The following is a 19603-nucleotide window of genomic DNA, read 5'->3' on the forward strand; positions in this document are numbered from 1 at the left end:
GTGGTTCCGACTCAGTATGACAGTATTACTTAATATTTTATTATTTATATATTTATTTTTCTTTTCTTTGTGGAATGGAATTGGAGAAGTATTTATTGGTATGGGAAGAAACAATGGCACAAGCACAACGCAACAGAAGAGGTCTGGTCAAGAAACAGACGTTGAATTAATTGAAATGTTATCCCATCACTTTCTTAAAGTGGAATCTATGTTTTCCCATGCTTCTTAATAGCCAATTTTATATTTAAATGTTGAGTTATATCCCGTATTAGTTAGTAAAGAAAAATTACTTAGAGTATCTCCAAAGACTCTATAAATTTTACTCTTTAAATACATATTTGCTTACCTATGTAGCAAATAAAATGGTGAAAAAATATGATATTCTTCAAAATACTCTTCAAATAAAAATAAGTTAATATTATTTTAATCATATAATTAGTTTTTTAAAGGAAAAGTCAATAGTAATTAAAGCACTTCTCTCTCTTTCTTCAATGAAAATTAATAAAATATAAATTGAAGAGAAAGAATCAATTTTTTATTTGAAGAATCTTAATTGGAGTGTCTTTTAGAGCTTTAAATATTGATGTGGCTCTTCAAATAAGTAATAAAATCTTATTTGAAGAGTTTTTTGGTGATGCTCTTAGGTTTACGAGTTAAATAAATTACTCCATCTAATGGGCCAGTTTTTTCAGTTGAATATCTGGAAATCTTAGGCCCAGCCCCTCAACAATTAGTATCAAAGCCAAACTTTAGTAGCTAAAATGTGGTGGTGGTGGAACAATTCAGATGTGTTGGACGAAAGGACTGTGGTATCAGAGTCAAACCCTAATAACCAAAACGTGGTGGTGGAATAAGTCAGGTGTGTCGGATGAAAGGAGCAGCCAAAATGTGGTGGTGAAATAATTCAAGTATGTCAAATGAAAGGAGTAGTTAGAATGTGCTAGTGGAACAACTCAAGTGTGTCCAACGGACGAGATTTGACAGCAGTGGTTTCTTTGAGTTGTATTTCACATTGGGTAATAAAGAGAAGTTACTTGAATTTATAAGTAGAATAGGTTACAACTCAAGTGTGTCGGACGATCGAGGTGTGGTGATGAAACAACTTAAGTGTGTCGGACGAAAGGAGTAGCAAGAATATGGTGGTGGAACAACTCAGGTATGTCGAACGAAATGAGCAACTAGAATGTGTCGATGGAACAACTTAAGTGTGTCAGACTACTAGGATCCTTCAGCAGTGGTTTCTTTGAGTTGTGTCCCATATTTACTAGTAAAATAGAGTTACTTGGGTTTATAAGTAGAATATGTCACTTCACTTAATAAACTAGTCTTTTAGCTTGGATACCTAAAAATCTTAAACCTAATCCCCAAAATTAAATAATTTGTAATCTGATAACCAACCAAAATAATTTATTGGAAAAAGGTATGTATACATAAAATATATATGTCTATTGATTGTCTAGATCATAAAAAGAATGCATGCATGCATTCGCATAATCCAAAAAGCAGGCAAAATCTTCATCTCCTCCACCGCCCTTCTCCCATTTGATGCTGTTTTGGAATGTTTGATGCTTTCTTAATAACAATATAATATGTAAGGCTAGATTTCCCTTTTTGTTGTTTTTTCCCCCAAAAAGAAAAACTCAGTTTATTTTATTGGTTTAGTTTAGAAAGGGTTGGTTATTAGGTATCGATAATGTACAAAAACCTTAATTTCAGTGCTTCTTGGAGTGATGAAATGTCTCATCATCTAAATTAAGCATTTTGTTTTCTATACTACTCACCGCATCTCCCAATATGAGTCCTCATGATTCATTGGACCTCCTAAACCCTAAAGAAATCTAAGCTCATAATTTACTAACTTATTACGCATGCATGTATTGCAGACATGAGTAAAATTTCATGCATGGGTATTTCTTTCCTATTTTCTTAATTTTCTTATGGGGCACTTAGATTTGTTGCTTTTTAGACCCTCAATAATGGAGCTAGCGTTCACCAATTACAAGCTGCAAGGTAAACTAAAATATGCCCAATAACACGGTTTACATGATTAGATACTTGTAGCATGACTAGTTTCTGGAGAATGCTCACAATATAACGCTATTGGATAAAACACTCTAAATTGTTCGTTGTACATCCTTTTGTTTTGTTATTTCTCTTAAGTAACTTTGGGATGTTACCGACGAACATTTGAGTTTAATACATAGAAAATTGAACTTGGGGAATTAAGAATCAAAAACAAAAAATAACTTGAAAATTTTCCCCATAAAGAGAGAAAAAAAAAAAAAGGTGAAACGACGTACCAAACAAGTACGACGCTGTAGAGTAAATATATCCTAGTTTATGGGTTTGTATCATAGTTTATGGGTTTGTTGATGAAGAGAACTTTAGTAGCTAGAAACTTTAAATAAAAGAGAAGTCGGTCAAATATATCAAATCACTGAGAACTCTACGTTCCTATAGATAGAAATAACACCAAGGCATCACGTGAAATCATTGTGGTCAGAATCTAGGCCTAGAAAAAGCTTGTGTACCCACCTTAGAAACAAAAGGAAAAGGAGAAAGATAAGTTATGTTAGAAAGATAGTCCTTTAATAGTCACCTTTCTCTAAACTTTTCCTCGCTGTAAAACTACCCTTTTCTGTCATAAACTTTAGTGGTATCCTTGACTTCCTCATCTCAATTTTCATCCAACTTTTACGCGTATCTTCAATGAGGCAAAAAGGGCCTCCAATTATTTTGTTTTGCTGCTAAAATATGAGCACCATCAAACAAGGAACCTGCCATCCAATCTAGGCCATCCAATAACCTGACCCCGTTTTCTCTTATTTTTGTCAAATAGATGTTGATTTGATGAGATCACCCGCTAGAACAGTCAATCTATTGAACTAGTCTGATGAGGGACCAGCTATTCTTATTGTGCATACAGATGTTAAACACAAAATCCACTTCCTCAGTTTCTCCAGTTAATGAATAACATTAGCTGTGCCCCTCCCAATTTACTGACCCCTCACTTTCGTCAACCATCAACATCATAAAATAAAGTAAAAAGACAATTAATCAAGACACCACATGTTTATTTGTTGAGCCACTTTCGTGCTCTAATCATATTCTTATTATTACTACTCTCTAAACTAATCCTCATTGAACAATATTAAATCTTCAGGCTTTGGAACATGCAAATAGGAGTCTAGAGCCATTCAAATTGGCGTCTTAACGGTCTAATAATCAATAAGAGAATAAGTTTTTCTTTACATGTTTTGCTTTTGCTTTTCAGATTCAAGTGAGAGATTAATCAAAGGTATATATGATTATTGCACCACTTGGGTGGGGTTATGGTTGATATGCTAGCTTATTTAAGCAACATGGCTGTGAAGGAGACTTGCAATCATAGAGAAAGCGAATAAGCATCCATCTAAAGGTTCTTCTGGTTGATGACAACCTGACTGAGAAATGTGGGTCATAAAAGATAGAGACATTTGATCTATCACCCAGAAAATGCACCCCCTCCTCTTTTCTTTTTATGAATTGACTCCAGCCCCTCTCTCTCTCTCTCTCAAACTCACAGCCCCGTTCTGGGAGAGAGGCCTCAAAAGGGCTAACAAAACTGTGATATTTTCTTCCATCTTCTCCCCAACTACCAACCATAGTATGTCTGTGAATCCACATTGTTATCATTATTATTTCGCTCTCAAGTTGTCACCAACGATGTCATTTCAATGTCACACAATAGCACTAGTGCTTTCCCTATATTTTTATATTTTTATTTTTTCCCTTTCATGTCTTTACAGAAGGGATTGCACATGGGGGAATGGCCACAGTGTAGGCAAGATGCTCTTTGTTCTCTCGTCTCAATAACCAAAAAATACTAATAATAATCAGAAAATGGAATTTATAGGAAATGCATTTCAGATTTTCCATGTTCATACACATTTTTTGATGATGGTTTGATTAGATTCGTTTCTTTTCTATTTGGGCCCTCAGTTGCTGATTATGATGACTTTCGTGGACACTTTGTGTGATAAAAATGGTACACGCTAGTACAGGTTATATGTATCCGGAATTGCCTATTGCTGCTATTGCCTATTGGCACTGTGGAAAGTAACCTTGGCCCCCGCCCCGGACCCAATATGGTTATCTAATTAGGCGGCTAAGATAGTGGGCCAACTCTTAAAAGTGGTTCGGGTCCTGACCCAAATAGATGCCCCGCATTCTGCTTCCAAGTGCCTATGTTCCTAACTCCTAACCTTTGTCTTTCTAGATCGTGCAAATTATGGAGTACTGGGTTAAAACACCAGAATGCCATGGTTGGTAACTGTCAATTTTACATGTTTAATTACTTAAGGGACATACTTTTTCCCAGAACATTATCATTCTAACATTGAAGCTTTTTACTCATATACTTATGAGGCCACTTTCATTGCACAAATCTTAATTACAAGCTAGAGAAACAGAAATAGACATGGTATCTATCTAATGGTATAATGCCTGTGTAAAAAGTTGAGGACCATTACGTAAGACTGAACGACGAATGAACCAGGAGTGATGAGTGAATAGTGATTAGTGGGAAACGTACTCTGCACTAGCAGTATAGCAGCCAGTGGATTGAACACCTGAGTGGTCTCTCTGTCTTCTCTGTTATTGCCATACCAAAACCTCTGCTGTACTTCCTAAACCAGCTGGGACACCATCTTCATTCCTTAACCCGTTGGCATGTGACTTCCACGTGTTCAATATTAAAGCCCCCATCACATGCCATGGTCTCATTGGCAAATGGCAAATGGCAAATAGCAAATAGCAGGCGGGAACCTCCATTCTTCAATCAAATTATGCTACTCGAATAAACCAGAAAATTCTTTAGCAAAGTAATCAATCATGGTTTAGAGATGAGAGAGGTACAACTTTGTCCTCTGATAAAGTTTTCTTATCCTCTAATCTCAGCTGCTTCCAGCCCCAAACAAAATATCTTCCATCCCCATAACAAAACATATTACTGTGTATTAAACAAGGGTACCGGTTTGTTTCCAATATATTATTTCAAAAAAACATCAATGATTTGGATTTTATTTTCTAAAAAATGATAGGTGTGATACTATTATATCCAACTACTTAATCCTGTTCTCACATGCCAAAATAAATAAATAAATAAATCTTGTAATTGATATTTTGTAAAATTGTTACATGCTTTCTTGTAACTATTTTTTTCCCATCAAGCTCCTGAGTATGTATTGTCTGAATAAAGTTTATTCGCCTAAAAAGATATAAGATACTCATCAACTTACCTATATCTGAATTCGGACAATCGGTATCCTCCTCGCATTGCCCTCCCTACACCAATCAATTTTCTTTTCCCTTCTCTCGGTAGACAATAACTACAACCAGAAATTGCCCACTTCTTGGCAAGCTTTTTCGGAGGCCAAACTCACAGGAAAGCTACAAAAGCCCAACAAAATTTCCGGGAAAGGAGGGGGAAGGTGGTGGTGTGAGGGACCAGCCTAGCTACGTCATATTCCTAGTGATACTAATATACTCATTAAGAAACAGAGCACAAAGTACTTATTAAACTCAACTACACACAGTTTACAAGGCTCTGCTCTCTTTTAGTTATTTTCTTCTAATTATTGACATCTGTACGGAGACATTTAAGACAGATGACACCACTTAGTTGTGAGTAAGATGGAAGGCACCACTTAATTATGTGCTGTAAGTTTAATTAAATATATTGAACATGCTGGAAACAACATAAAAATAGGATTTCTAACTGGCAACAAATGTTGATGAGAAGCTTCTTTAACATTGATTCACAATGGTGAACCTTATGCGCACAGTCGATGTCCCGTGGCAGTTCAAATGTGACTGCCCTGTCCTTTCTCCTGCTATGGCTCTATTTGTTAAGTAAGGTTTGTGCAGCCTGAAAGTTGATTTCTGAATAAATTAACTTAGTCCCTATTCAAGAAAGCCATGTGCTTAAACTAGAAACAATTAGGATATCTCCTGAATTAAAATCTATGATTAGTGTTTTTTATCTGAAAATGGCTCCACAATATGAAAAGCCGGCATCCAAACCAAAACCATATAACATAAATATTGAGGCAGTTGGAGGCAGCTCTAGATATGGAAAAAGCCAAACCCCATCGAAATTATCATGTCTAAGTGTACGTCGAAGCGATCTAAGAATAATGCTCATTAGTCATTGCTCAAAAATAGTGCAGCAGAGAGATTTATCCACAGCAAGAGCTAAAACAAGCAACATCCTTTTGATTTTTCTGAATTATGCACAAGTAACGAACAACATACATTTGTAAAGTTCACAGTTCAATACCTCCCATCTTGGCACCATTATGTCACTCTCGGTAGCTAATGTCAAGAAAAAGTTCACTAATTTTCTGCAGAATGACAAAAAATAGGAAGGAGCTGTGTGCAATAAATTTCAGTTAGTGGCAAAGTTGCCATCAGGAGCGGTAGAATTATGGAGAGACCTAACACAGTCTGAAACTGCAACCACATAAAAGCTAAGCAAGCCGGCATTCAAATGATAAATTTTTTTAAGAACGGTTGTTTGAACTCAGTTACTATGCTGTCTCATTCCAAAAGAAAACTAATTTACAGCCTGTTTACTTTGATCATAATAAGATAATAATCCTTCAAAAAAACAAAAGAGCTTGCGACGGAGTGTTCATGCCATATTGATTTAAAGCTATAGCCATTTTCATAATGGTAATTTAGGACCATTAATGAATAGAAAAAAAAATCCCAAAGCGATAAGGCCGTTAAAATATCAGGACCATGACAATCAAACATTTGGACCACCTTGAAACAGATAGAACAATGGTGGTCCAGTGCCTAAAATTCCAATGAGTGATACGCATAGAAGCCTAACTGGATTCACCACTAAATACCAATACCACGCTACCTGTTAGGTTCATATAAAGACTCAATAGATTTAGACTCTCATAAGTTGCATTTCCAAGGGAAATGATACATACAGTTGCATCTGATCCTAGAAACGTAGCGTCTGATATAAATGACACTAGGTACTTGTGCTACTGCTTGCATTTACAACATAGGAAGATTGAAACTTTTAAAGTAGAAAAAAAAAATTCTACAATTCTCAATTTGAAGTCAACTAGAAACCTTAAGAACTTGATGTTAAATGCCTATGGCTTTAATCTTGTGCAATGCATTTTACTAGCTAGTCGTCAAAGTTCATGTGAACGTCTATTCAAAATTGATTCCTAGTATCCTACTAATTGAGTGCCCTTCATGGTGCCATTTTGCTAGCATGTAAATAATACAAAAACCAAGCCCTGCGTGTTCACAATGTTTGAAATTGCTTTGACATGCCGCATGTATCATCATTGTCCTGCTCCATTTCCTCATGATCATCTGCATTGAGGGTGGGTAGTCGGTAGCGTAATCAAGCATTCATAACAGTGTTGTGTGTACTTGAGTCACTGCATTTGCAAACAATTCCAAACACAGAACTAAGTTGGATTGTTGTAAACAGCAATTTCACTCAAATCGTAAAATAGAATGCAGAGTTGTAGGACCAAGTCTTTAAGTTACTTTATGAAAAGAGCTCAACTTTGTTGTTTCCTCAATTCAAACAGCTAAGCTCTTAGGTCTAAGAAATCATCGACCATCAAATTAAAGGCTTCTTTTTTAGGAAAGAAAATCCAACGGTGCTTTTGCAAGATTTGTACGGTGCCTGTCCACTAGTGCAGCCTCTTTAGTCTTTCCACCATCAAGTTCGACTTTTTATTGGAGATGGAGACCATTCACATTATCAACCTTACTTTCAACAGTTACGTTTCTGACTTGACCAGTTGACAAAGGCATTTCATAACCATCGATGCTGGCACCGGCAGCACATATGCAACTCTCAGATTAACAATAACGCTCCATTCTTTTAACATATCATGTATCAGAGAATTCAGAAATCCTAATAATATGCTAACAAAGGACAAAAATAAATAAATTCATCAAAAAGGAGTAATGAGAAGTGCAGACGACCGAGACTGCACTTACAATATGCATCAATCAAACTGCACATTGCAGGACCTTATGAACTGATTCATCGAATAATCCTTCAAACCCAAACCCAGTTCCTGCACAGGGGCAGGCCGGCAGCGGCAGGGCATATGCCAGTGTCGTCTCGTGTTCAGGTTGTTTCCGAGACAAGGTGGCAACGGCATGATGCACACTCACTAGTCACACTACTCGCACAAACAAATGAACAATTACATCAACTGCAGTGCAGGCCTAGGTTCTCGTTGCTAGCAGGCCCAATTTTCGCCGCTATCTTAGTTCAGTCTCTAAGAGTTGTTTGTGGTTGGGCCTAGACTATTGAACTGCTGGTTTGTTGCGTCTAGCCCACCTTTAATCTTTGCAGTCGTGGGCATCACAAGTGCCGAAAAGTGAGAATTGTGGGGTGGGATCAATGCTCTAGTGGTCTGTTTGGTATTTTGTGTCGTATTATAGTGTATTGGATTATTTGATGTAGTATATTGTATTATGTTGTATTATATTAATATTATATTATAATAATTACAATGTTTGATGTCACACTATACTTTAATAATTTTATATCATTATTATTTAAATTTATTATTATTTTATTAGTAATTGTATAAATATTAATTATTAAAAACATATTTTTATATTAATTATTCATATATAATGTAATATTATATATAATATAGTATTATTAAATAAAATAATATTATAATATATTTTATTTTATATTTTATTCATTATAATAAAAATTAAAAAAAATATTCAAAAAACAATTGCCTCAATTGAGACGCAAAATGCAAACACATTAAGCCTAAATGGCGCATTGTGGTGCATTATAGTGCACCACAAAGAGCTCCTAAATTTTATCAAATACACTCTTGATAACTAATTAATGTGGTTAGTATTTTAATATCATTTAATGTTATGTTCCAAACACACCCTAGATATACATACTAGTAATAATATCACCTTTTTTAACCATTAACAATAATTTAAAATATTTTCTATCGACCGAAACTCCATTTAATTCCATAAATAACCCTACCTTACCCTATCTTCTTTCATAAATCTATGTGTTTGCAACTTGGAACTTCGAACTAAAACACTCAAAATCTCAAATCCCTCTTAAAATGCAGTTTAATGCCATGTTTACGTGTAATATGGAAAATTGATAACTACAATAAATTAATGAAGTTATAGAGATTTAAGCAATAAAAAACTTTCAAAATCATAACTTCCAAATAAATAGATAATTCTGTTAAGAATTCAAATGATTTTTATGTTTAATACAATTCCATATATCCTTACATATATTATAAAAATCCAAAATCATCCTTATAAATTAGGAAATAGAATCATTAATTTTAAAGAAATTATTATTATTATTACCAACTATATTGAGTTAACAAAATATAAAAAATAAAATTAATAATATAAAAATATTTATTTTACTTATCAATTATTATATACACAGAATAAAAAAATATTTTATATTTATGTTTATAAATATGTAAATAAATTTTATTTAGTATTATATTTAATTCGGTCATTTATATTCTTACTGTAGGTTAATAATAAGTTTATCAAATATATACAACTGCTTTTAAAACTCGCAACACTTTGAAAAATAAATTTGACATAAGATTTAATTGATAATCTTCATAGTTTATTATTTCTTCAGCACAATTAATAATAATTATTTTAAAAGTTACATCATTACTAAAATAAACCTTAATAAAATAATTTAACAAGGCAAATTAATATTGGCCATCTGAAGTGAAGCATAATCAACAAGAACTTTCAATTCCAAATAATCAATTCAAAAAGGAAAAAAAAACTCCAAATACTTACAAGATTCTTGCAACCTCCTTTCACTTGAGGCATAAAAACCTGCCAATATGACTGGCTGACTAACTCAGCATGTTAAGTTGGTAGGCTGGTCTCATATATATATATATATATTATAAATATAGTGTAACCAGTAGTCAAAATTAAATTTTAATAATGGATAAAATTGTAACTAAGAAAAAAAAAAGTAATAAAATCTGCAACTCTATTAAACTATATGGTTTAACAGTTTGTCTGTATGAAAGAAAATGAGAGCGTTCGTATAAAATAAAAACTGTATATATATATAAGAAAGTAAACCTTTCATATTAACATAACTTACTAAACAAATATAAAAAGTAAGCAGGAACATTACCCATCTATATAACAGGTTTTATATTGTCAGAGCTGACTTTGTGCAAGGAGTGAGCAAAGCCATTACAACATCTTGCAATATGCTAGTACTTTCACCAAGCTTTGCAGTTTATTTTGAATTTCAGAAATTATCCAAAAAAATCTCAGTTCAACTACCATTCTTGTTTAAAGCTGTGTTCATCATCTCTTGGGCATCTATTTCAACTATCAGTGGAAAATAATTAGCATGCTCTGCAGTTTCTCTCCCTAGTCTAGTAGTTTCAGTTTCTGCATGGTTCACATCTCCATGGTACTTGGATTGTTGCTTAGCAACAGCTACAAAATTGCCCCTTGAATCTCTGATGATTACTCGAAGGCCTGTAATCTGTTTGTCAACGTAACTACAGCATCTACATTAATTTTAAACCATCCATCAGGTGGATGGTCCACATTTGCTATGTTGGGGCCTTTTACATCAAACTGGATTGCAGTGGTGCTTGAATTCTTCTATAAGAGTCAGGAATTGCCCTGCTTTGGCCACTGATAGGTAGAAATCTTCTCTTCTTCTTTCAAAAATGAAAAGATTCCTCGAGTGCCAAGTTGCCCAACATTCGGCTGTTATCCATCTTCAACTCATTCTTGCTTTTACTTTCTTTCAATTCATACAAAATTCCCAACATATCTTTGTGACTAAAGCCTCTTGCAGTCTTTTGAAGAGGTGTCAGATCCCAAGTTTTCTATGAGGCTTTACTATAAAAAAGTGCACGATATGTGGTTTTATTTCCTCTTCCACATCTTTGGTATAAAGGATAATGCACAATCTTTCTCTTCCAAAAGTTGTCAGCCATAGGAAGTAGGTTCTTTATAACCCTCCACATGAATATTTTCACATTTTCTAGAATTTTTAAAGTCCAAATGGCACTCCATGGTGCTTGATTGCTTTTTGAACTGCTTGGACAACTTGGAAATTTGATCTTCAGCTCCACCTGTTAAACATTTTTAACAGAGTAGTTGCCTGACTTATTATAGTGCCGTAATGGTTGGTCCAAGCTTGATATTCTGAGAAGAGGAATCTTCAAAATCTTTTCTGCATCTTCTGGTAAAAAATGCTGCGGAATCATACGCTCTTTCTATCTGTTATCTTGATTAATTAGTTTAGACACAATAGAACCCATAGACAGTGTTGGTGGTAACTGGTACGATGACCTTGAAAGTTTCAGGTCTAGGAACCCAGCAGCTGTTGTAAATTTACACTTTTTCTCCACTGCCTATTCTCCACCGCAGCCCTTTTTGAAACACCATTCCTCCTCACAAAATAATTTTCCATATAAGGGAGGGTTTTGTTCCCAAATTGGCATTTAAGAAACATCAGTGCTTGAATATCTTGCTTTTAAGATTTTAGCTATCAAAAAGTCTGGATGCTAAATAATTCTCTATCCTTGCTTCACAACTAGAGCTTGATTGAAGCTAGATAAATCTCTAAACCCCATGCCAACTCTGCTTTTAGCCTTGAACAATCTCTCACATCTTGCCCAACGGATTGTTACATGATCTTTTTTAGCTGGCCGCAAATAATTTGCAAAGGCTTTTTGAATGTCATCACACAGACCCAAAGGGATTACGAAAACACTCATAGCATATTCGGGAGCTCCTTCTGCCATTGCTTTGGTGAGAGTTTCTTTACCCCCGTTTGAGAAGAGTTTACCTTTCCAGCTTGATATGTTGCTTAGGATCCTGAGTTTGACGTCATTGAAGAAATTAACTCTTTTCCTCCGCGCCATGGATAGTAATGCTAAGTATATTCCCATGCTTGGATTAAGTTGAAAGACACTTGGATTGCAGTAGCTTGGGAACTCTCAACCCTTTCCATTGAAGAGAATATAGAAGACTTTTCGTAATTGAAAATCCGACCAGGTGCAGTTGCGTAACAGTCAATATAATGCCTTCGGATGAGTGCAATCTTCTGTTGTTAACTTTCTCAAGGATATTTGAAACTTGAAAGCGTGTTAGTAGAACCACTCATATTCCTTGCTTTTCTTATTGAATCTGAAGCGGGCTTCAGTTTAATTTGTATTTGCGACGCAAGGGACCTACATTATGTGACATCTTTGTCACTTTGTCTAACTTTTGGTTTTTGTCTCTTTGAAAAAATTGTTCGCCTTTCTTAACAAGCAAAAACAATAATAATAATAATATAAAAATTAAGCCATACCGAATATCTTTGGCCTACAAACTGGAAGCATCATCAACAACAACGATTAAAATGCTAATAAACGATACTGCTAAGAAAATGAATCCTAGTTTCTCTAAGACGATAATTTATTGTAGTAATGGATGATTATCTCTACGTCAAATTCTACTATAATGAAGTTCCACCGTTATTTCTCCGATTCTTTACATTTGCCATTAGCCACAAATATCATATCCCCACAACGCAAGTGGTTCCTAGAATATGAATTTGATGTGCTCTAAGGATGACAATGATACCCACAAATCCGCAGACCCTCTCAAATTCACCTGATGTGGGGAATTTTGCATGTTGCGGATGAGTTTGATATCACAAATTAAAATCTGCATTAGATTGCGGGTTTATTTGTTATATACCAAATATCCAGCAAAAACCTACCAACCTATATTTTTTTCATATATTATGAATTATTAAATACTTATTATAATTTTATTCTTTGTATTAGTGTTTAGAAAGTATTAGTGCTAGAAAATATTAATATTAAATCATTATTGTAGGAATTGAGTCGGATGAGTACTGACGATGATAAATGAAATGAAGATTTTTAACGCTTGGAGCTTGTATTGAATGAGAATATGAGGTGATAATTGTTGTTACTATAATGATGATATTGTTCTATAATTATGTTGTTACTTTTAGATACTTATTGTGATTTTTTTTTTATTTTTTATTGGTGTTAGACTTGTAGTTTTTTTTTTAGATTGATGTTGAAATTTTAAGTTCTAATTTACATTGATTAAATTTAAAATTAAATATTTTATGTGAAATTCTTTGTTATTGTTATAAATTTATATGCTACATTATATAATTTAAATTTTTTAATTTTACTAAAAGTATTTTTTAACATTTATAATTTTAAACATGTGAACTAATAAAAAATTCGTGGGAAACTATTATAAATTTAATAATTATCAAAACCCGCAATAAGTTAATTTTTTTAAAAAAAATAAAACACGCAGCAGATCGCGGATAAATTTGGTAATTTATATTTTATTCGAATGCGGGTTTTGTAATGCAAAACTCACAGCCAGAGCCCTTTTGTCATCCCTACAGTGTGGTCCAACATTGATCATGTTTGTTTGTGACTAGTTACAAAGACTGAGAATTGATCAAATAAAGCCCTGCTTTTTATCACTGGTTTTAAGTCCAGCTGTTTATCGTCCTCATCAGTTTCTTATGTTCTGGGAAGCAAATTTTGCAGCTGTGCATCAAAACGTAAAGAAAGAGAATGTGGAGTGTTGGTGTGACAGCAGTGATGGTGGCAGTGGAGTGCTTGGAAGTGGGCTCGAGTACTCTAAATAAAGCTGCAATGAATAAAGGCACGAGTGATTTTGTCCTTATTGTTTACTCTAATGCCTTTGCAGCCATCTTTATTCTTCTGCCATCCACTTTCATCTATTACAGGTAAAGTAGTGAGTATTGTGACTCACTTACAAACTCATTAATTCAACAAAGTAACATATTAGCAATACTTCTGTTTCAAATTTTTGTTTTTTTTGTAACTACGCAGGAATAGAACTCGCCCGCCACTCACCGTGTCTATTATCTGTAAAATCTTTGGTCTTGGACTGATCAGGTGCTATTTTAAGCTCAAAAAAGAAAATTTTCAAGATTTTTTATTTTTTTAATTTTTTTTAATATGAGGTTGTTTATACTGAGAAAGTTTGGTCGTTTATAGCTGTTGTGTGCAGACTTGTCTCTATGTAGGGATAGGATATAGCTCTCCCACTTTGTCCTCAGCAATTGTTGATCTTACCCCAGCTTTTACATTCATTCTTGCCTTAATTTCCAGGTAATTCGCTTATCTGTTTTCTAACTTTAGGGCTAAGCTGATATCAACCGTTACAATATGTTTATTTATGAAAAGAAATTTTCGACAAAGGTTCTCTGTCTCAGCTAATAATGCCTCAAGTAAACTTTAGGTTCAAATCTTTTGCTGATTGAATAAATATATATTGTTGAACAGTAAAGACATTAAAATGAATTCAGATTTATGAGTAAAGACTGGTTCGATGAAATTTATGAGTACTTATTATTTTCTGTGAGTATTGATATGAACTTATTATGGTGCCCTAAGAATGGAAAAGCTAGACTTGAGAGTTCAAAGCAGTCTGGCTAAGTCTATTGGCACCATGGTGTCAATTGCAGGGGCATTGACTGTGACTTTGTACAAGGGGCCAGCACTTGTAAGTATGTCATCTTCAAGTAATTTACATAATGAACTTCGATCGCCACAGAAAAATTGGATCATTGGAGGTCTTGTCCTTGCAGCTAGTAGCTTTTTCCTGTCTCTGTTGTACATAGTGCAGGTAACATTTGACAAAACGCCCAAAATACCCACTTATTCTTTGATTGATTTCTGGGATTTTTACCTGCCATATATCTCATCTGGTAAAGAACTCTTCTTGCATGGCTAGACCTCAATTATTAGGGAATACCCTGAAGAGCTGATGGCAACATTCATTTGTTGCGTCTTCGTGACCATTCAATCTACGGTAGTTGCTCTAATTGCAGAGAGAAATCCAAACTCGTGGAGATTAAAGCCAGATATGGAGCTGATAGCTATTGGGTGCTCGGTAAGCATACAGGAGAGGTTATGCATATTTCTAGAAGTTTTACTGCTGTCACTTATGACCAATTGTGGTAACATCTTGCAATAATTTGATGTGCTGCTTATTTTCTAGGCATTTTTTGCAGTAGCACTTCGTAGCCTTGCTCATACATGGGCATGTCACAAGAAGGGACCTGTTTATGTTTCCATGTATAAGCCACTTGGAATAGTCTTTGCGATCATAATGGGGGTTACTCTTCTTGGGGATACTCTTTATCTTGGAAGGTATAATTTTATAAAGTTTCTCATATGATTTGGTTATTCTCAGCTTTTGACACTGCCATCCTCCATAGTCATTCATGAAATCAATACTACTGCACACTAGAAAATTATAGGTGGTTAAGTTGCTTTGTAGCAATGGTGTTACAGTTGAATCATCCATGTGTGTGTTGTGCGTGTGTAGTTCCACGAATTTTAGTCGAGTTCTAATATAATTTGCTCTTTTAAAGGATGGAGTAACTGTAATATGGCTCAGTTTTTATTTTGCTTTGCAGCGTAGTTGGAGCCACTATAGTTGCTTTCGGATTTTATTCAGTGATTTGGGGTCAATCTGAAGAAGAGAAGATGATTGATGACAAAGATATTGACAGCCTTAAGTCTTCCTCTCCTAAAGCCCCTCTTCTGCAAACAAAAAGCATATTTTGCAGAAATTAATAGTAGATACAAAGCTATGCCTAGGGAAATGCCTTCCTGTGCAGAATAGCTCTGTCACTGTAGATCAGTCAGAGAGTAAATCTGATAGCTGGCAATATGAATATATGATAATAAACTTCGCACTTATTCATTATCTCTTTCTGTAACAGAAGTACAGAACATGTGTTTGCAATTTTTTAGTATCATGGAACTGAAATCAGTTTTAAAAGTTACTAGTTCATATCTTTTGTACCCTTTCAAGACAAATCTAATTGATATAACGCAGAAACCGCACCATACTTGCAGAGCGGCAATTATTCTTTCAGGGAAAAAAAGAAAAAGAAAAAGAGGAATGTAAATATCACTTTGTTCTATGCTCCCCCTTTGCCAGAATGAGCTCCCTGATTCTTTGGATATATAAAAATCTTTTGGTCACTGATTTTAAGACAACATGAGTTCTTATGATTGTCATTCTTTATATTTAAAATACTAACGTGTGCATTCTGTTTATTGCTTAGGTAAAAACAAGGAGAAATAGTTCATCGTATGTATTCTGATAATTGATTAGGTAAAAGCAATTAGAAATAGTGCATCAAGCAAATAAAGTACATCATACTTGACAAGGTATCCAAAATAAATAAGTAAATGTAGGATTTCTCCCGTCTCAACTCCTGATGTGAAATATTGAAATAACTGACTGCCTCTTTTAAAAAGAAATACAATTCACATCATCAGAGTCATAATAGTCGTTTCTAAAACCTTACAGGGGAAGCAAACCCTCCCCAAATTACAAATTGCTCTGCCAGTTGCGGGAGAGCATCACAGATGGGGGCAAGTGTAACAGCAGCCATGGTGACATTAGAGGTCTTGGATGTAGGCTTAAACACTGTAACAAAGGCAGCCATGAGTAGAGGTGCGAGTCATTTCATTCTTGTAGTGTACTCCAACATGCTTGCCATCTTTCTCCTCGTTCCTTCTTCCTTTATCTTCTACAGGTAAAGTATCAGACACTCTGCTTTAGCTGATCTCCAGAACCATATACATTACTTTTGTTCAATTACTTTTCCTCCCCTTTATTAGAAAAAGAACTCGACCCCAGCTCACATGGTCCATCGTCTGCAGAATCTTTCTCCTTGGCCTACTCAGGTACTAATTTATTAGTTAACAGAAGGAGTTTTCCGATCATATAAATCCAGTTCGTATCGCAGGTCTCATGAATGAAAATGTGTGCAATTTGTGTAATAAGTTCTGAATATGCTTGTAGTTGCTGCGGGCAGATGTTTCATTATTTTGGGATAGAGAATGGCTCTCCAGCTCTGGCTTCAGCTATGATTGATCTAACTCCTGGCTTTACTTTCATACTTGCCATAATCTTCAGGTGACCCATTCTTCCTCAGTTAAAAGTTTTAAGCTTCATTCTTTTCTCACGGAGGGCTAAATTTCATTTCATTGTTTACAATTATTATTATTGAATGACGCGTTTGGTATTACGTGAAAGCAATCTCACCACCAAAATCAAAGTGCTTACGTTCATTTTGCAATTTGGATTGGTGGCCTTTCCTTTTCACTCGCCAAAGATGATTATCATTTCTGATGCTTTATTTTCTCTATGCAATCAATATCATCAAACATATCGAAATAAATATTATTAAATCCTTACAAATACTTTGACACCTTTCTAAATTCCAATGCAATGGAGAGTGCAATTGGAAAGTACCTCGGAAAGTGAATCTGTATGAGCCATGCTAAAAGGCACGTACACAGATACACTAGCTATTTTTGTCAATAATGCAATGATGTGAGATAATTAGGCGCCGGAGAGTTTTTATCTCTATGCGAATTTCCATGTGGTGGGGACAGAGCTCCTTGTATTGCAATTTCTTGCTATTGTCCAATATGTGTCAAGAAAACGCTTACTTTGTCGACAATCAATTCCCTATTAGTGTACTAACATGAAACTGTCGTTTTAGGATGGAAAAGCTAGAGCTAAGAGTGCAAAGCAGTCAGGCGAAGTCTTTTGGCACGGTGTTATTAATTGGAGGAGCTTTAATTGTGACTTTATACAAAGGCCTGCCAATTACAAGTGCTCCCTCGAAAAATAAGTTAATTAATGAACTTGTTCAATTGCCCCTATCAAACTGGACCATTGGAGGCATTTTTCTGGCAGCTCACAGTGTCATTCTAGCTATATACTATATTGTCCAGGTACACGTTAAACACAGTGCCGACGGCAACGCTCATTGACGTCAACAGAGATTTTGCCCGCAAATTTTAAATCATTAGCATTTTCTTTTTCTTTCTGGATATCCAGGCATGGATTGTCAGGGACTACCCAGCAGAGCTGATGATAACGCTCATTTGTTCCATCTTTGTAACCATATTGTCTTCCGCAGTCTCCCTGGTAGCCGAGAAAAACCCAAACGCATGGAGATTAAGGCCTGACATCGAGTTGATGGCAATTGGATATTCGGTAAGTAATTAAGGGGATGACCGCAAGCTTCATTTATGGTCTCTTGTTATTTAATCTCAGACTAACTGGATGTGCTATTTAATCTCTAGGCAATCTTCGCGGTATCTGTTAGAAGTGTCCTTCATACATGGGCATTGAGGAAGAAGGGGCCTGTCTATGTTTCCATGTTTAAGCCACTTGGAATGGTTGTTGCACTTGTCTTTGGGATTGCGTTCCTGGGGGATACTCTGTATCTTGGAAGGTGTGTGTGCATGATTCTCCGTGGCTTGCAATTCTTAAGAATTAATAAAGTAGAAATTATGATGAATTTCGTTTGTGCTTGTGCAGTTTTGTTGGGGCAGCGACTATAGCTCTTGGTTTTTATGCTGTGATATGGGGACAAGCCAAAGAAGAGAAAATGGATGAAGATCACACAGAAATTTCTGGCTTCAAGCCATCCTCTCCATGTGTCCCTCTTCTGATAAATAAAAGCAACACAGAAGACAGTAGGGCCACGTTTGCTTCGGGGTAGAGAAGTGAGGACAGGAAAGAATTTATTTCTTTTCTACTTTCCACTGTTTTGTTGGACCAAGTTTAATGGAATTGAATTTCAATTTCCATCAAATTGAAAAATTTGTATTCTTTATCAATGGCTAAGGATTTCAAATTTCTTATCTATTGAAACACAAAAATTCCAATATTATCCTCTAACTAAAATTAATTTTAAATAAATTAAAGTGTAAATAATTTATATTTATTTTCTTAAATTAATAGGATAAACTTATTGTTAAAAAGAAAAAAGTAATAAAATGTGTCGCCAGATAGTCACTGGAGACTCGCCGGAGGTGCACTTTACCATCAAAACCGATACCAATTGAATTCTTATGAGCCGATCTATAACTCTATGGAGTTAGAAATGCTAATATATGTTGTTATTTACCTCAAGTCTTGTTTAATTGCTTGGAAAAATCTTAACTCTCATATTTTCGATTATATAGTGTATTTTCTGCAAAATTAATATTTTCAATGAGTAAATCATCCATTTCTGATCATTATTATGTATTTAACGCAATGAAAAATGGCGGTCAACGGTGACATGATGCTGTGATTTAAAAAAATAAAATTTTCTATGTAACTAGGTAATTTCTAGATTAAATTAATTCATAATTTAATTATTTTTTTATTTATTAACAATATTAACATTAAAGATAGTGGGTATATTTGTCCAAACAAAAAATATGTAATCCCTTTTCCTTTCAAATTTAATATGAAACCAAATAATATCAATTAATTTTTGTACTCTTCTCCTCTCATCACCTCTCCACTCCTCTCTTTTTTTCTCCTCTCCTCTCCTTCCCTCTCTTAAAACCAAACACTACCTAGGAGTATATAAATAGATTCACATTATCGGTGAAGAGTAGTATTCATATTACCATTGATTTAGGTAAGAGAAAATTATGCATATCGC

At 34.7% G+C, this 19603-nt stretch overlaps 2 protein-coding genes and 1 long non-coding RNA gene across 6 annotated transcripts; 2 read left to right on the forward strand and 1 right to left on the reverse strand.

Moving 5' to 3' along the window:
- Positions 1 to 4400: 4400 nt before the first annotated feature.
- On the reverse strand, positions 4401 to 5908 carry LOC127901910 (uncharacterized). Its single transcript, XR_008054226.1, has 2 exons — positions 5280 to 5908; positions 4401 to 4829 (listed from the first exon to the last, which is right to left on the reverse strand). It is a non-coding gene; the product is annotated as an uncharacterized LOC127901910 (long non-coding RNA).
- Positions 5909 to 13456: 7548 nt separating this feature from the next.
- LOC102626716 (WAT1-related protein At3g28050-like) lies at positions 13457 to 15927 on the forward strand. Of its 4 annotated transcripts, none has more exons than XM_006483743.4 (8): positions 13460 to 13846; positions 13953 to 14018; positions 14121 to 14234; positions 14520 to 14632; positions 14714 to 14751; positions 14860 to 15018; positions 15127 to 15278; positions 15548 to 15927. In XM_006483743.4, exons 1-8 carry the CDS (start codon positions 13671 to 13673, stop codon positions 15705 to 15707), a joined length of 978 nt encoding a protein of 325 aa, XP_006483806.1. In that variant the 5' UTR covers positions 13460 to 13670; the 3' UTR covers positions 15708 to 15927. The 4 variants fall into 4 exon arrangements, with proteins under 4 accessions (XP_024956993.1, XP_006483806.1, XP_006483807.1 ...); XM_006483744.4 differs by having other exon boundaries at positions 14591 to 14628; XM_006483742.4 differs by having other exon boundaries at positions 13462 to 13846; positions 14520 to 14751.
- Positions 15928 to 16261: 334 nt separating this feature from the next.
- LOC127901941 (WAT1-related protein At3g28050-like) lies at positions 16262 to 18835 on the forward strand. The gene is made up of 7 exons (XM_052440239.1): positions 16262 to 16681; positions 16767 to 16832; positions 16951 to 17064; positions 17657 to 17891; positions 17998 to 18156; positions 18246 to 18397; positions 18484 to 18835. Exons 1-7 carry the CDS (start codon positions 16512 to 16514, stop codon positions 18665 to 18667), a joined length of 1080 nt encoding a protein of 359 aa, XP_052296199.1. The 5' UTR covers positions 16262 to 16511; the 3' UTR covers positions 18668 to 18835.
- The last annotated feature ends 768 nt before the right edge of the window (positions 18836 to 19603 follow it).

This window comes from Citrus sinensis, chromosome 4 (assembly GCF_022201045.2).
Source record: "Citrus sinensis cultivar Valencia sweet orange chromosome 4, DVS_A1.0, whole genome shotgun sequence".
In the NCBI taxonomy this organism is placed as follows: domain Eukaryota; kingdom Viridiplantae; phylum Streptophyta; class Magnoliopsida; order Sapindales; family Rutaceae; genus Citrus; species Citrus sinensis.

What these genes read in the sequence shown, in the direction of transcription:
- LOC102626716 (XM_006483742.4), top strand. Translation starts at nt 13,671, where the DNA reads ATGTGGAGTGTTGGTGTGACAGCAGTGATGGTGGCAGTGGAGTGCTTG. An exon ending in CTCTGTTGTACATAGTGCAG is followed by an intron (nt 14,752 to 14,859) that starts GTAACATTTGAC and finishes TTGCATGGCTAG; the next exon opens with ACCTCAATTATTAGGGAATA. An exon ending in GATACTCTTTATCTTGGAAG is followed by an intron (nt 15,279 to 15,547) that starts GTATAATTTTAT and finishes TTTGCTTTGCAG; the next exon opens with CGTAGTTGGAGCCACTATAG.
- LOC127901941 (XM_052440239.1), top strand. Translation starts at nt 16,512, where the DNA reads ATGGGGGCAAGTGTAACAGCAGCCATGGTGACATTAGAGGTCTTGGAT. An exon ending in ATACTTGCCATAATCTTCAG is followed by an intron (nt 17,065 to 17,656) that starts GTGACCCATTCT and finishes CTGTCGTTTTAG; the next exon opens with GATGGAAAAGCTAGAGCTAA. An exon ending in TGATGGCAATTGGATATTCG is followed by an intron (nt 18,157 to 18,245) that starts GTAAGTAATTAA and finishes TTTAATCTCTAG; the next exon opens with GCAATCTTCGCGGTATCTGT.